The 25,301-nt window shown below is 40.1% G+C and overlaps 1 protein-coding gene across 11 annotated transcripts in view; it reads right to left on the reverse strand.

Moving 5' to 3' along the window:
* eag (potassium voltage-gated channel protein ether a go-go) overlaps window positions 1-25,301 on the reverse strand; it is a 69,028-nt gene that overhangs the window by 37,922 nt on the left and 5,805 nt on the right. For all 11 annotated transcript variants that reach the window (XM_086835812.1, XM_086835809.1, XM_086835811.1 and 8 more), the window contains one exon: window positions 10,997-11,775. In XM_086835812.1, coding sequence (XP_086691938.1) covers window positions 10,997-11,075 — 79 coding nt within the window. In that variant the 5' untranslated portion in view covers window positions 11,076-11,775. The remainder of the gene's footprint in view (window positions 1-10,996; window positions 11,776-25,301) is intronic.

Consider the following 25,301-nt stretch of genomic DNA (forward strand, 5'->3'; position numbering starts at 1 on the left):
GTGTCTGCCTGCCTGCCACCCGGAAAACCACCACCCACTTTCTACCCCCTCCAAAATTCCAGCCAACTGACTTGACTGTTCATTTAATTTTACCCGCGGGGCCTGCGGTTCTGCGATTCTCCGCTTCTCCGCTGTCATTCCAATATTTTCTAGTTTAAATGCTCTCCAGCATTTCGGAGACAGTGTCTTCCAGCTCCTCTACGAGGACAGACACTGCAAGAAATTGCTAGTACTTATGTTCAAGTATTTGTAGCTTAATCTTTTAGTTATAAGTATAATATAAATATAGCAATAAGTTTAGATACCAGAGAAAAGTAAATATAGGAATTGTTTCCCATGTTTCAACATTTCAACTTAAACTTAAATTTTAGAACTTTTCCACGAATTAAGATGTTTAAAATTATTACCGGAAAATAGTAACAAAATATCTCAGCCTAATGTCCAAAAAAAAAAAAAGATTTAAGATTTACTACCAAATCGATTGCCAATTTGTGAGTTATTTTTGACTATTTTTGGCAAGTGTGTGCGCCAGAAGTGTGTTGCTGGGTTGACCAGCACACACACACTCGTACTCACACACTCGCACTAGCACACACACTTGGCGGGCACAAAACCCACACACAGACAGCCGCAGAGCTGTTGGCGCCATTGGTTTGCCACGCTCTCTCGCACTTTCCCCCCAGCCCCAATTCCCATTTCCCTCGCATTTGCTGCTGATGCCACATTAAAGTTTTTGGCCCCGTCAACGTCATTCCCTCTCTCCAGCTCTCTCTCTCTCTCTCACACACATTGCCCGCCTGCTCTCTCGCTTTTCCATGTCTCATTGCTGGGGATGCCTTGGCTGATAAAAAAAAAAACCCCCAAAGAAAAGAAAAACAAGAAAAACCAATGGCGAAAAAGTTGATTGCGTAAACTTTCAACTCGGTCCAAAGCAGCAGCAACAAAGTGGCCGGGGAAAAGCAGCCAACTTATCCCTCTCCCTCCCTAGTTTTCCCAAAGTGCAAGAGTTTTAGTTTCACAAACACACACATGCATATACATATTCTGAGCAAGTGTGTGCGTGTGTGTGTAAGCGCTTGCTTCCATTTTGCATTTTGGCCGCAACTTTTGCGCTGCGTTGCGTGTTGCCAGTGGCCCCAAAAAGCATGCTACAATTTTTTGTGCCAAGCAAATTAGCCACGCTCGCAGACACACACACACACACACACACACACACACATCGAGAGATACCGAAAGAGAGAGCTATATGTTTGCGTAGAGAGAATGAGAAAGAGAGGGAGAGGGGAGAAAAAAGCACCTCTTGGCACGCGATTTTCCATAAATTTTCCTTAGCCACCTCAAGCACTTTTATGCGCCCCAAGCATCTCCTTTATTCCTTTTATTTATCCCAAGATAAATATACATAAATCCCATTCTGCTAACTAATAGTTCTATTTTTAATAATTACTTATGTTGATAAGCTAATGTCACGATCAGAAAGATATAACTTTGTTTTTATTATAAATAGGTATTTATCAGATGACTTTCTTTCACTATATGGGGAAGGATAATGCTATTTAGATACGTTTTCATTATCAAAGAATTGATATTTATAATATATATTAGTTTCTGAAGTTAATTAGCTAATGTCACGATCAGAAGTAATGATTTCTTTTGATTTTATGAGGTATTTATCAGACTAATGCCCAAAAATGACCTAATTAATCAATTTAGAAGAGAGATAATGCTTATAAGATAGTTTTGCATGATCATACAAATAAAATTATGAATTTTTTTCATATTTCAAATATATATTCACCCAACAATCCCTTTCATATAACTTTATTCCCATATTTGTATTATATCAATAAGCCTGCTCCGCACGCTTTGGCATCTAAGCATCCTTCGTGCCACCGATTTCTCTTTTTAGGGATTAGGCTGCTTCTATATTTTTCCAGTGGCAGCCCCCAAAGCCCCCTCTTTCGTTCCCACTACCCCTGTGCTCACCTGAAATGACAATTCTCACATGGGGCAAATGGGAGAAGGGGCAATAACTTAATCCAATTTGACTGACCAAAGGCGAAACATGGACGTTGCCCCCGTCCGCCAACTGTGTCCATTCTTAAATGGCCTTTTACTTAATGCTAAGTGTCATTTGACTGCCTCCACTCTGCCCAACCTCCCAACCTCCCCATCACCCCAAAAACCTCCTCATATCTAACATTTTTTTGTGGAAACACGCGCGTTTGTTGTCTAATTAAAGCGATTTGGGCTTTGGTTCACATGTCGATAATATCGGTAAATAGCTTTGTGGCATATATCCCAAGGGAAATATGACATAGAACAGCAGCCACGCTAGAACTGGTAGGTTCTGCCAAAGGCCAGAGGTGCCTACAATGTCTGGCCATTGGATTATAAACACAAAGCCTATAAATTACGCAAGAAAAGCGTGTTAGCGTGGGCGAAACCAAGGAGTCAAAAGACTCAAGGGGCTGAGGCAAATGTCTGAGTCGGTGGTGTTCAATCAATTGTCGCCACCTGGCCAAGGGACCAGGATGTAGCCGGAAGACGGGTGAGGCACGAAGAGCCTCTATAGTCAGGTGATGGTGGTAATGGTTATGGTGATGGTGATGGTCAGGCGTTGGCCACGGCATTGAAGGCCCTTAAGGCGACCATTGATTTCCATGGAATTTCTGGCAAAGGTCAAAGAAGCACGAAGCCCTCGAGCGTAAGGAAAATGTTAAGAAAGTTGGTCAAAAGAGGTAGAAAGGGGGGACACTCAGGTATATATTCTTTGATACTTCGAATACGTGATTACCCTTATTTTGGCTAAAATTCCACAAAAGAGAGACCTGGCTTTCCCTTGATTATTCATTTAACTCTTTAACAACAAATGGAATAAGTTGTTGAAAAGAAAAGTTGCTTTTAAGCATTGATAAGTATTTGTTTGTTGGATTTTAATAATTATATAACTCTTAAACTCCCAAATTATTGATTAAGGTTCAGCTTAAACAAGCCTAAGATAGATGGCCATGTATCCTTTTATCCTTGATCGTTACATTTGGTGTTTTGGAATTTCCCCCGCTTTCCACTTCCGTTGACATTCCTCGACACTGTTTTTTTCTGTTTTTTTCGGGGGCGTTGATTGGTGGCTCCGATTGTTATGATTACACCTTGCCGCACAACGTGGCGTATGATTAATGCACTGCAAAATATTTCATCCCTGGCCCAACACACATTCACAATGGCCAAGTGACACGACATCTTTGCACTTGCCTCACCTCTCTATTGTCAGCAAACAGAAAGAGAGAGAGAGCGAGAAGTGTTTATTTAAATTTTCCTTTTTGCCATTGTTTGCTTTGATTTACCGTTGCGTGCACAAGTCCAAGTCCTCGGAAAAGGAGCCACCTTTTTTGGCCAGGTCAGTGCGGATTAATATTGTTATGGCTATTTGGTTTGCTTTTATCCAACACCACCACCTCTTTGCATCCTCACTTCCTTATTTCTTTTACTTTTTGTGTTTGTTTATTTTTACTTTTTTGTTTTTTGCAAGGCACTCGCCACTTTGACCTTCTTGCGATGGCATGGCAAGCGGCGGTGGTCTTAAAGCTGGGTAATGGGGTGCACTCGCGCATTTCCGGCCACCAAAAAAAAAAATAGAGACTATATAAAAAACGGGTCAAAGACGTAGCCCCAAAACAACAACAAGAACAACAGCAAATAACGCGAAAAGTTAAGTGTCGCAAACTGAAAACGCAAGCAAAGCAAGGCTCGGAAAAGCAAGGAGAAAAAAAGGTAACAAATGAGAGCGAACGGCTACGAAAAAAAGAAATCAATAAATGTAATGGCAAGCAAAAGACCGCCCCCTTTTCACACAGACCGCCTTCCGTGGCGGCAAAAAAAAAAAAAAAAAAAAAAACGTTAATTTACACGAACCAACGACAATAACAATAACAAAAAAGAAAAAAGGAAAACCGAGCAGCAATAGAGACGGAAAACAAAAACAAACAACGACAACAACGAAAACGAAATGAAAAATGAAAATCAATAATAAAACCCACTGACATCGAAGCGGGAAATGGCGCCCGAGCAGAGACGCGGTTTGGCTGGCGCCCAAGCCGGGACACCAGGAAGACGGGACAGGAGAAGGGACAGGAGCAGGGACAGGAGCAGGGACAGGGGAGCAAGAGGATGAGAGGACACCAGACAATGATTGTACATAATTGCAATTGTTCAACGATTGGCCTGCGTGCGGGCGTTTCCCCACTGCGGCTTGTTGCATGCCACAGCAACTTTGCTTCCACACAAATTAGTGAATGTGTGTTTGTCCCCTCCTGTCCCTCCTCCATTTTCCCTGCCACTCTGTGTGTGCGTAGGTGTTTCTGTGGGATTATGCTGATTTCGGATGACAGTTGCCCTGCACATTCGTTTGCGTCACTGGATTGCCATTCAAAGTCCAGCTTCAAATGGGTTTATCGCAATTTTAACCAGGTCATTATTCTACCGTTACGTTTAAAGGAAAATTCACGCTTTTCCATAGCCATCAATTTGTGGACTTATTATTTGTAGGTTTTTCTCATTGCTATCGAGACTTTAATTTTTATCGAATCGGGATTTAGGGCTTTCAATGACGTTTGCCTCGGAATATTGTTGCAATAAGGAATGTTAAAATGATGAAATATTTTAATGAATATAATTAATAATTTCCTAACTTACTCCCCCAGATTCAGGATCCGTCTGCACAGCTTATATTTTCATAAGCAAATTTCAATTTTATCTTAAACTAAACATTAATGACCTATTAGCTCAAGGTTCGTTTAATATCCTTTAATTTAAACCAAATTGCACTTATTTACATTTTTAATAGTACACCTCAAATGTTAAGCTAATTATCCTGAAGCTCTTGATTTTTTCCACAAGCAAACAATCTGAGTTCTATTAACTTGAAGTCAAAAGCATGAAAATAAGTGAAGAATCATTTTAGACCCTATAAATCATATATATTCTTGATCACCATAGATGTTAACAGCGGGGAGGCCGCGGACAAACTGAAGTAAGTGCCACGTCAGTGGCTGTATTTATAGTCTACGAGCAAAGAGAAGAGCAGAGAGAGTGAGAATAACAGAGAAAGTGAGAGCGAGAGAATAAGAGATATCTCAAGAGGCTCTAACTTTCTCTGTTGCTCTTTCCACTCAGAGACTACAAATACTGGCACTGTAGTCGCACTGACTCTTTCAGTCCGTGGCCTTCCCTTTGTTTACATCTATGGTGATAGTGATACTGATTGCCTTCGATCCCAAAAATATAACCTGGCCAATGCAATACATCTGGATAACCAGAAAGAAATGCCTAATTGATGTCACCAAGAATACATCATTATGCCCTTTCATGGCAATATAATTTCAGTCTGAAGCTTGTAACACAGTGAAGGAATCATTTCCGACCCTATAAATCATATATATTCTTGATCAGCATCAATAGGCGAATCTTCCTAGCCATCTCCGGGAGAAAAAAAAATTGTTTAATTTTTTCAACAATTTTTAAGGAGTTACATCGTTAAAATTATAAAAAAAAAATCTAAAAATTTTAATTATTTAAATTATTAAATTCAGTATGCAGATTTATTAACCTTCAAAAAACTAACACAGAACTGCTTTCCGAATTGAATTTAATGCATTTTTGACTAAGTTATGCATTTTTTAAACTTTGATTTGTCAACAAAAAACAATATGATTCCTTTACAATTAATAAGATTGCAAAGGGTATTATAATTTGAATCAGTGAAGGAGTCATTTTCGACCCTATAAATCATATATATTCTTGATCAGCATCAAAAACAAAATCGATCTAGCCATCTCAGACAGAAAACAAAAATTGTAAAATGTTTTCCAAATTTAATAAGGGGTGACATCGTTAATATTAAAAAAAGAATTGCCAAAAATTTAGATTTTTTTAAATTTTAAGTTGAGTACGTAGGTTTATTAACCTACAAGAAACTAACATAGCAACGCTTTCCACATTAAAATTAAGGCTATTTTTGCTGAGTTATGAGATTTTTAAACTTTGATTTGTGAAATAAATTGTCATATAAAAATATGGATTAAAACAATGTAAACATTAAAAGCTTAGTTATGACCAATTTCCAATACGATCCTAAAAATCAATTGCAAACTACTAGGATATATAAACATGAGTTTCCCAAAGTCAGTTTCCTTCCATGATTCATTTTTTTCACTCTAGGACTTAGCTTGCTGATTCATCGCATATTCGGTTATCACTTATCCATTGGAATGGCTCTGACCTGGGTAAACATACATTCATCCACCCATCCTTCCATCCCATCCAGCCGGGCTGTGATGGATATCGCCACGCACGTGTTTTTCTTTTGTGGGCCACACGGCGTATGCGTAATCAATTGTCAACAGGCAAGCAAAACACTCACAAGAATGAATGCACTTGGAGAAATTAAATGTGGTTTTCGATATGAAAATGTAATATTAGTTAACTTTTAGGAGCTCTCTCAAAGAGAGAAGTTGCAGGAAAGTAGATATATTTCTGCATTATATAGATTTTAGATTGAAACACATTTTTGAGTGTTGGGGAAGTAGATGGGGAACAGAGCCAACTTCAAAGCCCACCAATGGGTAGCCACTTTGGCCTCATTCCCCTATGTCTAATGCCTGTTCTTGCTCCTACTCCTACTCCAGCTCCTGCTCCTGCTCCTGCTCCTGCTCCTGCTCCTGCTCCTGCTCCTACCCCAGCTCCTGCTCCTACCCCTGCTCCTGCTCCTGCTCCTGCTCCTGCTCCTGCTCCTGCTCCTGCTCCTGCTCCTGCTCCTGCTCCTGCTCCTGCTCCTGCTCCTGCTCCTGCTCCTGCTCCTGCTCCTGCTCCCTACTGTTGTTGTTGCTAATGTTGTTTGGCTTGCTGACGAAGATCAAACAGCCACGCCAAGTGTCGGGCTGCGCGCTCCTCGGAGGAGGGGGGAGAGGGCGCAGAGGTCATGCCAAATGGGCGGACCAAAGTTCAGCAGGAGCTGGGGGGCAGGAGCCGAGGCAGAAGCAATGTGCACTCGAGATAAACGTGCGAGGCAAACCGCAAAAGTGACAAACCCAAAAAAGGCAAACACAGTGTTAGTAGCCGGGAAATGGAAAAGCAAAGCAGAAAAAAAAAATAAAGAAAAAATGACGAGGAAAAAGAAAAACACCAGCAGTAGAAACAGAAACAAGGGCAACGTTGTTTGTCTCCATCCCCCAGATAAACCACTGAAAAATGCTTGCCATCGGACTAGGCGGGGATTTTTCGTGGATTTTCTCTCTGTATGTGTGTGTGGTTGGTTTTCTTTTTATTTAATTTTTGGTTTTTTGCTGGACTTTTGCCGTTCAATTTTAATGAGTTTGTCGGCAGGCTAAAGGATAAGGCACATGAATTTTTGCCTATTTGCAACTTGTGGCCAAATCGAACGGGGTTGCTCTTTGCCGAGGCGTGAGGCATAAAGTCAACTAATTAAAAAATCTGCCTAAGCCAGTGGCTCTCGGTTTTTTTTGGGGCAGTGTCTTTGGCCAGTTTATTGCCAACGTGGCCAGAAAATTCGCAGCCCAAAACAAACACTAAATACAGCTTGGGCTCGTCCCTGTCTGTGTCCTTTTGCCCATTCCCTTAGGCTTGATGGATATCCTTCGGCGGGCCTTTAGGGGTTTGTTTGCTGTGGAATAATCTAATGAAGCGTAAACTAAGCCAACGCAAAAATCACACCATTTTCCAGCCGAAAAGTGTAAATTTAATTTGTGAAACATATCGTTAAATATTAAATTTAACCCAGAGTTGGATAAATATCTCTATTAGATATATAATATATTTTCAAAAGCTAGAGTTTCAGTGGACTTTGGTAATAAATTCATTTCAATTGGGGACAGAAAACGAATACAAAAACAGTGGAAAGAGTATAGGACCCCGAAAAAAAAGGGGCCAAAGTGTTCTAGAATAATGTATTATTAATACAAGGCAATATATTCAATTTACAATCGATGGTGGTTGAGGCTTGGGAAATGGGACAAACTCAAGGGCTACAAAAAAAAAACAGAGAAAAGAAAAGAAGGTTAAGTATAAGCAGACTGTGTTGGTATCGTGCAGACATTCACGCATTTTCCATGTCTACAAAGTTTCCCCCTCACGGATATGCTTCTTATATATATATATATATATTGTATATATATGTGCCATATATCTTTTTTTTTCTTATATTCTACCTACCACTTCAACTTCAATCCCAGCCCGTAGTGCCACAGTCTGGCTGCTTTTATTTGTGCTTGGCATGGAAATCGCATTAGAATCTATTGCTTCACCTGACGACCCATTTCCCTCAGCCATTTGCATTCCCGCCTTAATATGGCGCACTTACGGATGGATCCCGCCGTCCTTTCGTCCGTCCTTCCCTCCGCCGTCGTGCATTTCCTTTATGGCATTTTCCGCTCGCCTGCTCTCACCTTTTTCCTGAATTTGTATCTGAATTTGTAGCTGTATCTGAGCCTGTATCCCCTACCTGTACCTGTACCTGCTTCTGGCCGTTTTCTCTCTCCATAGGTCAGAATTTTTGCTCTCCTAAGAGCCGGGCACGTACTTTTCCCCTTCACTTGTCCTGCCAGCCAAAGAAATCCTTTTGGAAAAGGCTTTACGTCTGCCGCTCGGTAATCCGCTTTCGATGCAGGAGCACGTGGAAAACGCAAGAGGGAAACTATGCCTGCTGTCAGGCCTACGTAAATCTATTGATGGCTCCTTTGCGGGCATCGCAATCGGAGCTCAATGGGAGGTGGAAAAGGCAAAATGAAGCCCCTAATAATATTCCATTTTATTTCTCCTAATTGGGTCGCTGATGGAAGCTTAAAATGAAAGAAATTGAATGACAAAATGTAAATCAAGCGAACAGAAGTGAACTATAATTCCATTTGGGCTCTTTAAAAGTGCTTATTCCGTGCACAAATTTACTTGAAGTCAAGTATCTTCTGTTGCATTTAAAAAGGGCTCTTAAAGCTTCAAGTGGATTAATTAATTCCTTAAAATCGGTTGTCTTTATGGTTGGTTCTGTGAGCTGGAGCTTAATTTTTCCCATTATGCCTCTCTTTGCCCTTTTATCTGCCTTTTTTGGTGGGGATTTCTTTTGGCAATGATTAACCGCAGTTTTCCAGAGTATTTTTCAGCCATTTTGCATTGCCGGATGTCTGTTGGTTTCGGGTGAAGTGCATCATCATCAGTTGTGTCCATTTGTGTTGCACTTCCGGAGTGCCAATTATTCTTCTCGTTCACTTATTATTTGGGATTTTGTTCTCGTTTCTCGTTTTGATCTTATTCTTAATCTCAATCTTAATCTCAACCTGAATATCTCACTTTCACTCTCACTCTCACTCTCACTCTCACTCTCACTCTCACTCTCACTCTCACTCTCACTCTCACTCTCATTCTCATTCTCATTCTCAATCCCAACCTCAATCTCAATCTCAATCTCATTCTCAATCCCAACCTCAATCTCATTCTCATTCTCATTCTCATTCTCAATCTCAATCTCAATCTCAATCTCAATCTCAATCTCAATCTCAATCTCAATCTCAATCTCAATCTCAATCTCAATCTCATTCTCAATCTCACTCTCACTTTCAATCCCAACCTCATTTCCGTTTCCGGTCCCATTCTCTTCCCACTCTCTCTCTTGTTTTCGTTGTGGTCTCGTTGCCTTCCTGCTATTAATGAGAGGTTCTCTTGCAGCTAGGACTTTGCTAATTATCTCATAGTTGCTGCTGCTTGCTGATGTTCGCTTCTGTTTATGGCTGCATGTGTTGCTGATTGTCCTTGCTGATGGTTGTTATTGCTGATGGCTGCTGTTCTTGTTGTTACTTCCGCTTTTTGGGAGCATTTTTGGCCATGGCTTGGCTGCATGGCAATTGGCAACTCGAGCTGCCACGACGACAACCACTTATGGGCTTGTGAGTCGCTGATGTCCTGACCAGCTAGCTCACTCTTTTGCTTAAACAGTTGGCAATCCTGGATCGACAGTCCTTCGCCTCCCGTTTTCCAATTTTCCATTTACCATTTCGCAGGACCTGACCACAATTGGCCCCACCTAATTGAAAGTGTTGCCATTGACCGCAGGCCAAAAAGGGATTTCAATGCTGGGGATTGGAATTGCACAGAAGCAGCACCTTCCATTTTCCACTTTCCGGCTTTCCCCTTGCACAGTTTTCACAGTAAAACAATTCGATTTCACAGAACAAAACGAAACGGACATTTCTTGGTCACACACACACATTGGCATTGCTCTATTTATGGCTCATTTTCCCCAGCACACTCTTCACTCCGGACTCTACTACGGTTGCCCATCCAGCATCCTGTTCACGTTGACAACTTAACGGAAAATTCATTTCACACTTTCCCAGACAGCAAAAGGTTACAACCCATCCCACTCTTCCTTTTGCCTTTTGCAAACCGTTGCCCCACTCGATAATTGTGTGGCATGCGAAAAATGTCGATTGCAAACGGAGAATCGATTATGGGATGCATCGAAATGTTGCCATTAAGGTTAAAGGTCGTGCGTAATGGAATGTTTGGTGAATTTCTGTTTGCTGATTTACAAGGGTGTGACGCGATGTTAACGAAAAGGGTAGCAAATGTAGAGAAAGGTATGCCATTTACATAAATTTAAAATACAATTCGATAATATCAATGGAAAAACCTATATTTCACCGGCTAGAATAATATTTTCGGTAAGAAGCACGCTAAATCTAGAAATATGTAAAATATATTGTCAATTTATAGATAATATTTAACCTTTTAGAATTATATTTTCGAAAAGAAAGCACGCTGATTACGATTTCATGAAATTCCCCAAACTAAATCACTGACTCATCGTGTTTCAAAGACATGTGGCGACTATAGCCTTCAACTTGGATTTTGGTTTTTTGTTTCGTGAATAAAAATTCTGGGGAAAATGGGAAACGCAAAAGGATATGGAAATATTTGAAATACTCACGCTGCGAGTTGGATCGCCGGATGATGTTTTCGAGGAATGTGTTTTGCGGCGCAACCAGTCCACGTCGTCCGCCAGGCATTTTGCCGCCTACACCAATCCTCGCCTGCTTCTGCCGCTCCTGCTCCTGTTCCCGCAACTGTTCCTGTTCCTTTTCCTGGTTATGCTATCCCGGTGTTCTGCCAGTACCACTTCCACTTTCACTCCTGCTTCCACACCCACTTCCGCTTCCGCTGACAGCTGCTGCTGGCCGGGGCGCTGAGTTGCTCTGACAACTGACAGGTGTTGACGGATGACACTTGTCAGCTGATGAATAGATGGCCGGCGGAGGAACTCCTGGTTGCTCCTGGTTATGGTTATGGTTTTGGTTTGGGTTACGGTCACGGTTATGGTTACGGGTTTGGTTCGGGTTCACTGGCTCCCCCTCCACCTTCCACAGGTTGGTACGTTGGATCCAGAACGCCGTTCTGGAACAGGAACCGATCTCTTCCTCCTTGGAACCTGGCTGGGATCTAGCTCATACGAATTCCGCAGCGGGGACGCCGCTGCCCCGAGCGTCCGTCATTTTGATCTCGTCTCACTCCGTCTCTCTCTCTCTCTCCTTCTCTCTCACTCCTTCTCTCTCACGTTTTCGCGTTAGCTCCCACGTCTCCCTCTATCGTTCTCTCTGGCTCTCTCACTCACACACGACGCACTCAGTCAGTCACGCACACTGAGAGAAAATCGCTTCGATGCTGATGACCACTTGACCATTCACACAGTCTTATCGGTTGCATATGGCACTGTAAAATAGAAAGAGATGTAAATAGAGATTTAGAAAGAGAGATATCAGTAGGGAAAATACTAATTATGAATTAATTTTAGTTTGTTTATATCCAAACATAAAGTGAATAATATGCACTATGCTATTCGTACACAAAATTAATTAGAAGGGTAATTAGCCCTTGCAAAATATACCTCAAGTTCTGTAAGAACTCATTATAAGTCTGATTAAACTGTTTCCATCTTTAATTAGGAAGGTAAAGTTAGAAATTCCTACAAATTCATTACTTATTTCTCTCAGACAATATCTCAAGGATAGATAATGCAACAATCAATACTCATACTCTTATGCACAAATTAAAATGAGGTATTATCATGACTAATTGAAAGTCATTAAATTTGGGTGCCGATAACATCAAGACCTAATTACCGCACAAACACACACAGATACACACACAAAGAGGATATAAAAAATTAAAACATCATTTGAAAATGCAATTAGGCCTCGAAATATTAATGACAGTTCCACGTAATGATAACTAATTGAAACGCGTCAGCATTTCAAAAGGTAAATCAATTATATCGAACAAATGTTCGTTCAAGAGATTCAAGGCCAATTGTCTTATCGTTACTTTAACCGCAATTTCCAATGCAAATTTGCCTGTCAAGTTGCATTAATAATGCACTTTTGTGCTAATTTGAATTTGGTAACATTAAGTATACGCAACGTGCCCGGTGCTACGTGCAACATGGCTCTTCTCCCTCTGTTCTCTGCTAACACTCTGCTCCCTTGTCGCCATTGATTTGTGCATTTGTGCAGAAGTTGTGCAAAATTTGCGCAAGTTTCGCCATTAATTATGAAATTCAAGTAGCAGCAGACAACGTGGCGTATGCGTAATGCAAGGGGTGAACGGCAAAAGCATAGTTCTTCTCCTGGGTTATATGCACTACAATTGCGCATCAAGTTCCAGATAATTGCCATAACTCGCACATAACTCATTGGGTAACACCACAAAACCATAAGATCCAATCCTGATTAAGTGCAACCCCTAACGAGTGGGAAAGGGAGCTGGAGCCAGACTAGGAGCCGGGGCAGTCGACCTGGCTTCAATTAGCCTGCTGCCTCAATTACGCAACTCGATTAGCCAATTATCAGGGCCCGGTATTCGAATGAGGCCGCAATAAAATCCAGGCGAGGAATAACAAACCAAATGCCGCTTGTGACTCTGCCAGTGCAGCAGCTACAAATTGACTAATTAAAGAAGACAGCCGAACAAACTTGGCAGCAAAGTTGATTCACTTGTCCAACACGCACTAATTACAAAGTGCAGGAAGTTACCTCCTGGCTTCCAGTTGAAGCTCCTCCTCGTCCTCCTCCTTCAATTGGGAGGACACACCGAGTGAGTGCCATAGCAGGGACAGGCGGCAGACAGGAACAGGCTCATTAGGATCGGATTGAGGAGGCAACAGCAGCAGCAGCAGCTGTAGCACAAGGAGCAACTGAAACATGAGGATTATGAATAGCAAGGAATCAAGGAAGCAGGAATAATCAACGGTGGAATTCCAAGAAGGAACTGTGTGCTGTTTGCTGTCTACAAAAATATCATCAAAAGGAGCACCAGGAGCAGTAGGAGCATTAGGAGGAACAGAAACTAAAATGAACAACTCAAGTAAATATAATTTAATAACAACTACAGTTTAAACTCCAAATATCCTTGCCTAAAACAAAGGTTCAACCTTTGTTTTATTTAATCACAAGCCCTGACTATATTTCCCCCATTTGTAAATAGTTTTTTAAATGTCATTACCTTGAGTCAAGATGGATTTTACTGGGATAATTCCCAGCTAAAACCCCCGTGGAAATGGATTTCATTGAGAAAGCCCCCTTTTGACACTAAGCCCCTGTGTTGCTGCTCGTGCTGCTTGTGCTCAGGCTTTTTTCCCAATGTAGATGCTGCTTTTGCTGCCACTGTTGTTTCTGCTTTTGCTTTCGCTTTCGCTAGCTGAGCTCAGTAATCTTTAATTTCATTAAAATTCAAGCTATGGCAACGACAGCTTCTTTGTGCTGGCCACCAACCTTCCTCCAGCTCCTTGTTGTTGCTGTCGGGCTGTCGGTATGTCCTGATGTTGCTGCTGCTGCTGCTGCTCCTGGCATAAGTGCTTATTAGGGGGAGAGCGAACACTTCAATGTAAGCGAAGAACGCTCTCAGGCATTTATGAATTTTCTGGCTTTAATGCGTGGCCCAGGAGTAGAGGCAGGAGGAGCAGAGGAACAGGAGGAACAGGAGGAACAGGAGGAACAGGAGCAGCAGCAGGAGCTTGCCCAGTGGCCCAGATGAAAAAGGAGGCGACAGGAAGTGCTGCCAAAATGTCCTTTTTCCAGACACGATTTGAAGACTTTAAAAAGCTGTTAAGTTTGCTTTTTGGAAATAAAGTATTGATATATCACAATGTCATTATTTAAGGCTTGTTTTGATAGATAATTAACAAACTTTAACAAATTAAACCTATAAAGAAAAGCTAAACTCTTCACAGTTTTCACTTGTTTTTGCCAGTTCTGAGTAATCTGGCATCAAGTTAAAGCCAATAATAATTCCCTGCCGCCATCTCTTTACAGTTAACACTCTTCATTGCCTGGCTTATCCTGCTCTGGTCGCCGCAGGAGCAGCTCCTTGTTGGATGCTCCTGTTATTCTTGCCATCCTTTTTGCTCGCTTATAATGCATATAATTAACTGCAACTTGCCGGGTTGCCTGTTTGCCTGTTTGCCTCTTTTTGCCCCAGGGGATAATGGACGCAAATTCATAGCTGATCCAATGTCGGGCAGATGGGAAAGCAGGACAATGCAGCAAGAGTAAGGGGCCAGGAGTGCCAAGGAGTACAAAAGGATGGATTACCACGTAAGCCTCACAGCAAACAATGACCCGAACATAAAGTAACTGCAGCATCCTGGATATTCTGGCTATTTGTCTGCACATTGAATTCACAGAAAAAAGCCTTGGAAGTTGTAGAAAAATGAAGTCAGGCAAGTTATTTAATTGCTAAGAAACCAATGAGTACAAATTATATAATTTTGTTGTTAATATTTGTTACCAAATTGTAGTTTTCAATTTTAAAAGAAGAAGAAAGAAACCAATGTTTGTAACACCTCATAAAATGTAGAAAAATAAACTCGAGTCTAGATCGACTGTTGATGCTCATCAAGAATATAGGTTAAAAAAGTACTCCCCCACTCCTTTGCAAACTTGATAAAATTAACTGAAAGTTATCGAATATACTGCCCATATAGGTCAGTGAAATCGATTTCTACTGACAATGCTAATCGAGACGCGACACCGAGTCAGTCAATTCACATATCCGTGGTGTCTCCGGCTTAATGATCCCCGACAGTCAAACACTTTTGAAACGCACTGTACAGTGACATTTCGAGGACCAATCGCAACTCGCTCCTGATGGTGATGCTGACGCTAACTGTGATGGTGATGCTGGTGACACTGACGTCACAAGCCCTAAGAGGAGGAACCCTTAAAATGAAGAACACCCGAAAAGGGTAGGAAATAGGAAAAGTCAAGCCTCTCAGCGCACTTGCCTATTTATAATAAATGGTATGTCGCCACGCCCCTTAATATGGCGCCCCCATTCCAGCAGCCTGACACAGTTGCCACCATCGCCACATTGCCTGCCACATACCTGCCCCAATCCCCTTGCTCCTTGCCCCTAGCCCCTAGTCCCATTTCCCCCATGGTCCATTCGCTGTGCACCTTGCAACACATGAAAAACGAGAGGAGTTTTGATGGCAAGGACCAAACTACAACTATTTTGGACGTGGCTGTGGCAGCTGCACTGGCAGAAAAACAGTTCTTTAACTTTTGCCATAAATACAATATATATTAAAATAGTTTAACAATAAATAAAGCATTCAATTTAGAAGAAAATTTGATTACAGCATTAGTGAAAATTCTGAAGTAAATAAATACAATTAAGTAAAAGAAAATCCTTTTAATAAACTCTAAAACTCTACTCTCAGTGTGCTGACGGCAGCGGCGACTGAGTGACCGACCACCAAAGTGGGCCGGGAAAGCAGAGCAGGACAAACGATGCCACAGGATGACGCTCACCTTGCCCCACAAAGCGCAACAGCAGCAGCAGCAGCAGCAGCAGAAGCAGCCGCAGCAGCAGCGGCAGGAAAAGCGGAAAAGCAGAGGAGCGGAAAAGTGGAAAAGCGGGAGGAGCTGTACGGAGGCGACTATACATTTTAATTTGTTGCAGCTCTAAGAGTTCATCCCCCATGTACACCCACCGAATTCCCCTTGAAGCCGCCCTCTCATTTTATGGCTCACTTCAAGTACGTCATAAAAATTAACATGAGAGGGTCAAAAGGAGGAGCGGTGGTGGCCAAAGGGTTAGGCAGGATGGGGCTTAGGTGTTAAAAAAAAAAAGGGTGCAAGGAGCCGACACAAAATTCAATTGACATGGCTGGAGAGAGGGAAATCTAGAAAGGATTCAAGTCCAACAAAATTAAAGTTAAGGAAACTAAATAATTTGTATTTTAACAACTACTCTTAGTCTTATTTAAGAAAGCTTTTAAATTGCTGTACAAATAATATCGAATCGAATCGGAAATCGATAATCTAGAAAAAATGTTCAACAAATCAAAATTTAAGAAGCTCATAACTAAGCCAAAAATGCATTAATTTTCATTCGGAAAGCTTTCCCAGGCTAGTTTTTATTTGATTAATAAATCTGCATGCTCGATTTAATATTTAAAAAAAAAACGATTTTTTCCAATTTTTGAAACGATGGCATCTCTTATAAAATTTTTAAAAAATGTATCAAAAATTTGTTTTTCCTCAAAACATAGCTAGAGAGATACGCCTGTTGATGCTGATCAAGAATATATATGATTTATAGGGTCGGAAATGACTCCATCATTGATTAAATTTATAATAACCTTTTCAATATTATTAAATTAGATAGTTTTACATAAACTTATTTTTGTTGACAAATCAAAGCTTAAAAAATGCATAACTTTGGCAAAAATCCATTAATTTTAATTCTGAAACCACTTCTGTGTTAGTTTTTTTAATTATTAATAAATTTGCGTACTCCTTTTAATATTTTTTAAAATATCATTTTTTCTACTTTTTTTTTTAATTTTAACGATGTAACACCTTAAAAAAAAATTGAAAAAATGTTTACATTTTTTTTCTGTCAGAGATGGCTAGATCGATTCAGCTGATGATGCTGATCAAGAATATATATGATTTATAGGGTCGGAAATGGATCCTTCACATTTTTACAAGCTTCAGACTAAAAATAAAACAACCTATAAGGGTGCACCTTTAAGAGAGCTTAAATCTTGAAACACATATTAGTTTGGTACAGATTAATATACATTTTTCTTATTATTTATAAAACTTTTTCAGTCTCTAACCTTTTATGGAATGTATAACTTAATCAAATTATATTTCAGATAAATATTTAGTTGCAAAACTGAAACTTTGGCAATGAATCGCAGTCAGCCCTACCCCTGTTCATATATATATAGTATGCATATAGGTTTATATACGTACACACACACACACCTCCCCCCGCTCGCCATCCCATTCATTCGGATTTAATTTCCGGTGTGCTGCGTTCGGCATTCAAATATTAATAGAGCTGCGGCATTATTAATGAGATGGTGTCATCAAGAAAATGAAGCTGCCCGGAGTATCATCCCCCCATTGTGGCCATACGCCGCACCTTTTGGCTCTCCCCTCACCTTTCGGATACCTTGCCATTGTGGACTATTCAAAAATTTATAAACTTTTTGCCATTCGCTGGCTCTCTTTCTCTCTCTGTGCTTTCCGTTTTTGGCTTCAGTTTTCAGTTTTCGGTTCTCGGCTTTCGGTTTCTAAGCCAAGAGAGAGAATTTCTGAGTTGGATTTTGGTAGCTTCAGCTCCTCCAAGCTCGAATCGGAGCTAATTACTTTGGCTACGAATGCGATTATTCATTCACCCTGTTCTTGACATTTCCATTTTCATTTTCATTTCCATTTAATGCGTTTTATGTGTGTTTGTGTGTGCGCGAAGGATTCTCTGCATGCATTCGCTGTTGACTATTTTCCCATTGCAACAATAAAAAAAGCCCCCGTTTTTCCAATATTTCGCTTTGACAACAAATTTTACGCTCTGTGGGACAAATCATTGTTATACGTCGTCACGAAAAGAGAAGAAGGAAAAACCCCCTAGCATATAATAAGACCAACTATCCCTTCATCTACAGCAGCGGGGAAGATATTAGCACTGATTTTGATCTTGGAATAAAGTGAATTTTTAAGCAATGAACAATATTAATTCATTTAGTTCATTAAACAATGAGAAAGAAAGGTGAGATTGCCGAAAAAGTTTATATACGATTGAAGTTTGATATTGAATCATAAGATCTAATTAGATAATAATCGTTTGCTGCAAAGTATTCGAGTTTATTCCTCCTTCCTTGCGTAAGCTTCTTCTAAAATTATATTTTGATTTATTTTCTTTAACCTACCTATGTTAATTCCAATCTTTGCAGATACTATTAACTGAACCTCAACTGTATATGGTACACTGTAGTTGTAGTATGTACATTGTGTGGTATATCCCATTCGGAAAGCACAATTGTTGCAACAATTACACAAACACAAATGCAGGGGGGAAACCAAAACAAAGCCAAAACCCAAAGAGAGGGACGTGAAAAACAGCAAACAGAAAACAAAGCTCATGGGGACAATAGGCCCAAAAGGGGCCTATCCGAGAGGGTAGGGCCAGTGCCAGTTCCAACCAGACAACGGGAGCAGACCAAGAACAGACCAAGGATGCTGCTGCTGCTGCGAAGCCAGGACAATGGACCCCCATTCCCGGGAAGGAGACCGACATACATAGCTACTTCGGATTCGATTGAATTCGAAATGGGGGCAACCGCTTGATTTATCAATATTTTTTCCTAAATAAATGGGACGCCCAAGCAAACGTTATTTTGTGCAAATTAAACAACCTTTAGCTTTGATCTACAGTTTTCCAGAATTTTATATGGAATTTATATCTGTCATTGATTTGTTTTCTTTTGGGGAAATTCATGAATTGTATGTGACAGGCAGGAAATTTATAACAAAAAATATATAGAGAACTAATATAAATCAAAGACAGAATAGACATTTGAACTATTTATATAAGAATTTAGGGCAGAATAAAATAAAATTGGCTTAGCTTTTGTTTTAAAATAAGGCACAGACATTGAATTGTCAGACTTTGAAATGACTTAACAATATATAATTGCCTTTAACCAAATTTGTGGATTGCATTAATAGTTAGGCTAAATAATTGCTAATAAATCCACGTTAAATAAAAACTGAGAAAATTTTGTATTATCTTGGTTGAACTGCATTATAATTTTTTAATAATTAATGATGCATATTAAAGAGATTAAAATCAAATTTATATGCAAAATATTCAGAAATCATTCATAACTAAGCTTAAATATTCGCATTCTTTAAATAATATCCATCAACATTTTTGATGACTATTTTTTTCGACAGAACGAAGTTTTAAAAACTCATAAATAAGCAACAAAAAAGCATTCATTTAAATTCGGAAAGCGTTGCTATGTTAGTTTTTATTATGTTAACCAATCTGCATACTCAACATAAAATTAAACATTTTTTAAAGTTTTTGACAATTTACCGATGCAACCCCTTATAAAAAAAATGCGAAAAAATATTTTTCTTTCTTACCTGCCTAGAAAGATTCGCCTGTTGATGCTGATCAAGAATATATGTATATGATTTATAGGGTCGGAAACGACTCCTTCACTGTGTTGCAAGCTTCTGACTAAAATTATATTATTATAATTATACCCTGAAAGGGCATAATGATGTATTTCTGGTGACATCAATTAGGCATTTCATGGTGTCATCTTTCCGTTTAAATATTTTTAGGGGGTCGAAGGGCGATCGCTATCACTGTCACTATCACAATAGATGTAAACAAGGGGAAGGCCACGGACAGAAAGAGTCATTGCGACTACAGTAGTATTTGTAGTCTCTGAGTAGAGAGAGCAACAGAGAAAGTTAGAGCCTCTTGAGAAATCTCTTATTCTCTCGCTCTCACTTTCTCTGTTACTCTCACTATCTCTGTTACTCTCACTTTCTCTGTTAATCTCACTCTCTCTGCTCTTCTCTTTGCTCGTAGACTATAAATACAGCTACTGACGTGTCACTTTCTTCAGTCTGTCCGCGGCCTCCCCGCTGTTAACATCTATGGTGATAGTGATTGTGATAATGATGCTGATGAAGAATATAAATAATTTATAGGGTCGGAAGTGACGCCGTCACAGCGTTACAAGCTTCTGACTAAAAATGCATTTAATCCAACTTGACTAAACTGTTAAACGAATGGGTTTCAACCAATTATCAAGTTCTTAGATAGATTGGCCCTAATTGGAGTTTACAAAATTGGCAAAGTTCACACAAATAGCAAACTTCCCAGAAGGTAAATCAAGCCGAGAAAATCAGAAAACCTTGCGTATAAATTAAAGTCAAACAGGTTACCAGAACGCCATCACTCCTGCACATGGATCCTGCAGGTTTTGTCCCGAAAAGGTCACACAGACAGACACAGAGCACAGGGGACTGTGTGTGGCGGTTGCCTGGTGCCGAGTGGCGAATGCAATCAGCGCCTGGTCAAAGACCCAAGGATTCCCCGAAAGGATTCCCCCCGTTTCAGGACTAACCGCCGACGCATTTGGCGCCTAGGGCCGGGCTAATTGATTGACATTTCCTGTCCTAAAGGAGGCCACTGGCTTCTCAGAACCCAGGGAAAACAGGGAAGCCCATCCCAGGGACCCAAGGACCGAGACCCCAAGCACTCGGGTCCTTTGTCTGCGCGTTGTCGCTCCTTGGGAAATATATATATATATAGATATATATGTATATATGTGCACAAGTCATTGCTACTTGGGTATGCGCATAAATACATATACTTAACCTTGATTTGGCAAGTCCTTAGACCATGGACTGTGACAGTGACTGCTACTGGGAATGGAACAAGAACGGGAACCTGCGCCCAGATAAAATACAAAAGAAACTGGCATAAATCTCCTACTAAATCAAAGACACAACAAAAACATTAATTAAGAATAGTATTTACACACACTTTCGGAGCATTTTTAGTCATTATTTAAGATTCTAGGTTTCCTTTATTATTTTATTTTACTTTTTAATATGTTGTTTACTTAAAATCAAAGAACAGACTGAATTTTCCCTGTTATTGATTTGATTTTGAAGAAGACTTCAAGAAGGATATTCGTATATATATATATATATTTTTGCTCCGTGTGGACTTGAAACTGGGCCTCTGACTTTTGCGTGCCAAGTTGGGGCGCCTTGGCCCGGGCTGGAAAAGTAGGGCAGCCATTTCATTAACCCAAGACAACAAAAAAACAAAAAACGCCAAAGAAAGTCTATTTTGGGAATCCCCATTTTCCATTCTCTCCCTCAATCCCCTGTTCAGAATAAATAATTCACTGAAAGAAGATTGCAGTGTGGCGGAATCGAGACGGGAATTTCCTCAGCTCAACTGCAACGCTACGAATCGAATCTCTGGCTATATATCCCCCTCAACAAACCCATTATATATACACACCCGAGTAGCTAAATGCCTGGGACTAATTCCTCCAATTTGTCTCCAGTCAGTCCTTTTGAGTGAATCATTTTTATTCATATTTTGTAGTTAATTAGGCAACTGCCAGCATATGAAAAGTAAATGGAGAAGAGTCTTCATCTTCATTAAATTAATGGAGTGGGAGAGAGAACAAGGGAAGCTGTCTCGTTTTTGCTCCAGCGGCAAATTCAGCGACTCTCTGCTTCCATTTGATGTCCTCCAAGTGTTTGTTTTAAGTTCTCGCTGGATTTCTTTGAATAAATTTTCATTTTGAGTACTATGCATAAATCAAAAAATGTCCTAGGGCTTATTATTTGATTTAATTGAAATAATGAATTATACATAGGGAGGATCTTTTGATGATTTGTACATCATTTAAAAACTTGAAGGATTACAAAGTAAGCAAATACTTTAAATTCAGTTAGTGTATATTTCAGACATTTATTAGAGCTAAAGTCCAACTAAAATGAGGCAATAAAATCCCCTATTCATACTTTTCGATACTAGGCACTTGCTGCTCACTACTTCGTACTTGGTACTCGCTACTAGGCACTTGGTACTCGGTATTCCATACTCGTTAATGTGGCGCAGGCCAGATGTGATTTGATTTTATTGTTGCGGCGGCTTATCAGCTTTTGGCCTTAGCTCACGGCTCACTTGGCTGCCTTTGGGCCCGCTTTTTGCCTCTCTTGGCCCTACCGTTTCAGTTCGCCTTGCTTTCGCTTTGCTCCTCCTCCTCCTCCTTCTCCACCGGTAGCAAATTCAATTTGATCTTTTTATCGATTAATTTGGTCTAGGCCAGCGGTTTCCATCTCTATCTCTTTCTGCATCTCGTTCTCCCATCTCTTTCCCCATTCTACTGTGCGCCTCTGTCTCCGTCTCCCTATCCAATTAGACTTTGCTGCCCGAAACGAGCTGTGCAATAAAACCCACCGACAGACATACATTTAAAGATAGTGTTGCACCTGGCCACGTCTTTGCTGCCTCCTTGTTCTTCCAACCCCAACCCCAAACACCGTCCCCAGTCCAGGCCCCTTTCTCCCCCTTTTAGCCACACGCAAGGTCAGCGCGGCACACGTAAGTATGCAACACATAATTTTGGCCCGTTTTGCATGGCTTTTCTTGCATGCAACTTCGTTTTGCATTGAATTTTTGCCTTTCTTTCTGGTAAACTGGGTGGCAAGCGTATATCCTTGTGCCGATTGCCTTTCGCGCAGAGCCAGAGCGAAGACCCAGTTAGCACGCCCACCAAATATATTCTAAATATAGCAAGCAGCAGCAGGAGAAGTCCAAGACCTTTTTTGCCGCCTCCTTCGAAGTTTCCCTCAGCTGCTTCTATACACACTGAGGAAAGAAAAGGATATTTTCTTCTGTAGGAGTTTCAATCAACCATTTAAGGATGGTTTTTTGACTTTAAATAAGTTGTATAGTACTGAAAATTTGATTTTAGGGACAGCTTCCATTAAGTTCCTCTTCCAAAGTTTCTTTTCCAGTTGTTTCAACTCACACTTGGGAAAGAAAAGGATACATTCTTTGGTCCTGTTGAAAACTGCACATTTCTAAACCCTTCAAGAAAAGTTTTTTAACTTTAAATATGATGTTAAGAGCTATTCCCTATTTCAGAATATGGAGTTTCTTTTCCAGTGAAAATGAAAATGACTCAGTTCGCCATCGCTTTCTTTCCGCTTCTCCTAGCGTTTCCTCATCCTTCTGCTCCTTTATTTTTCTTTCGATGGCAAAATCGAAAATCGAAAGTGTGCCAAGAAAGACGAGAGGCGAACGCCGAACGGCAAACGGCAACAAAAGGAAATTGTGTCATAAAAACTTTTTCGATTGCGCCACGCGCAACCAAAGCAACACTAACACTAACACTAACAAAAACAACAACTCGAGAGAACTCCATGGGCCATGGGCTTTTGTCTGCCTTTTTTTTCCTGGGAAAAATTGGGGGGGTAAAAATAAGGGGAAAATGAAAGAATGAAGGCGGTGCCGACGCGTCGTCGTTGTCGTCCAGAAGCTGAGACGGAAAACTGAGTCGCAGACTGGCCAATTTATTCAGCTTCTGCCGCTTCTGTGATGGCATATTTACTTGTCATGGCTAAAAGCAAAGCTTACGCCAAAAAATATTGACACAGTAAGAAAGCGCTCACACACAAGCCTTTAAAAGGAAAACCGTGTCGACTATGAGATACCCGGGTCGACCTCTTTGGCATATAGAAATGTATAATAAATAGGACAAGCTAGGGCACTTCTTTAATAAGTATTAAGTTCTTTGTTTTTACATTAAATTGCGTTTGTTTTTAAATGTTTTCTAAAGGACGATTGAGAGTATGGTTAATTTTTCCTAATCCAACTCCACTTAGACGTTAGTTAGTTAGTTTTTATTCTACAATATGTTTTAAGTCCTCTTTTTCAGAGTTTTAAAATCTCTAGACATTGTTGTTTATACTTCCATTATTGTGATCACTTTCCCTCACACACACTTTACAAACACTGGGTAGATATGCACACACAGACACACACTTGGAAGGACGCATGATAAGCAAACAATAGGCCAAAGCAAGGCAAACACAAACGGAGAAGAACACTTACACACACACGCGAAAAAAGTGGGGAAAAAACATAAGTGAAACAAGAACGAGAAGTCGAGCAAAAAGAGCAGAAAATCAAAGAAGAAGAAGAGGCAGCAAGAATAGGATATCCTTCTCTCTCCTTCAAGTCGGGGGGATCCCCCACACTAACACACATACGAGAAACACACACCGAGCGAACGACAATAACTGTAATAGTTTTACAGCGCCCGCCGAAAAGTATGCTGCGACATTTGGGCCGTCGACAAGCTGGCGTCTACAGTTTGCCAAGCACTGACCGAAGATAAAGGATTCTTGGCTACTGGATACTGGATAAAGGCATAAAGCAAGGATAAAGGCAGCTAAAGAAGCCATTGGCCTGCAAAAGTTTTAAATTTCCGGTTGGTTACTTTCGACTTCCAAAACGGCAAGTTATCGAAAGAACAAGCTTGGGAATGTCCTTTAAAATTTGTATGTAGTCATATTAAAATCAATATGCAATGTAGTACGTATATAAATGTCATTATTATGCATATTAACGAGATAGGAAGTTAACTTTGGAAAGCCAAAATTGGAATATCCTTGCATTTTCGATTGATCATAACTAAGCCAAAAATGCATTAATTTCAATTCGGAAAGCAGTTTTTTGCTAGTTTTTACTAGGTTAATAAATGTGCAAAAATAATTTATAATTTAAAACATTTAAAATTTTTGTCGAATTTTTTGATAATTTTAACGATGTAAGCCCTTAAAAAATGTTCAAAATTTTGAAAAAATGAAATGTTGCCCGGACATAGCTAGATCGACTCGCCTGTTGATGCTGATCAAGAATATATATGATTTATAGGGTCGAAAATGATTCCTTCACTGCTTTAGAGTGTTCTGACTAAAAGTGTAATACCCTGCAAGTGTATAAACATAGAATATACATTTAATAGCATTTGATGCCAATTAAATTCATAAGTTACCAAACAACTTCATCACTTAAGTGCCTTTGCAGATTTCTATTTGCAAAAAAGATTTATAGTATTTAAATACAGCAAATTGTATTCTTTGGTATCATATATTTCATTGCAACCACTTTACGGTCTTTGCATTTTTATTGCTACGTGTTTTTTTCCAAGCAAAAACTTGGTTGTGTTGTTATCAATTTTACGGAAAGGGCTTATAGACATTTTAAACGCCATTGATAAATGGCGGAAAAGAAATAGTGAATGCGCATTTTAATAACAAGAGGGAATGTAAGAGGGGGAAAAATAACCAGAAACTAACTTATTGGCCATAGGTCAAAAAGAG

Source organism: Drosophila serrata, unplaced genomic scaffold, assembly GCF_035046125.1.
Source record: "Drosophila serrata isolate PLE 108 unplaced genomic scaffold, ASM3504612v1 contig_276, whole genome shotgun sequence".
Classification (NCBI taxonomy): Eukaryota; Metazoa; Arthropoda; class Insecta; order Diptera; family Drosophilidae; genus Drosophila; species Drosophila serrata.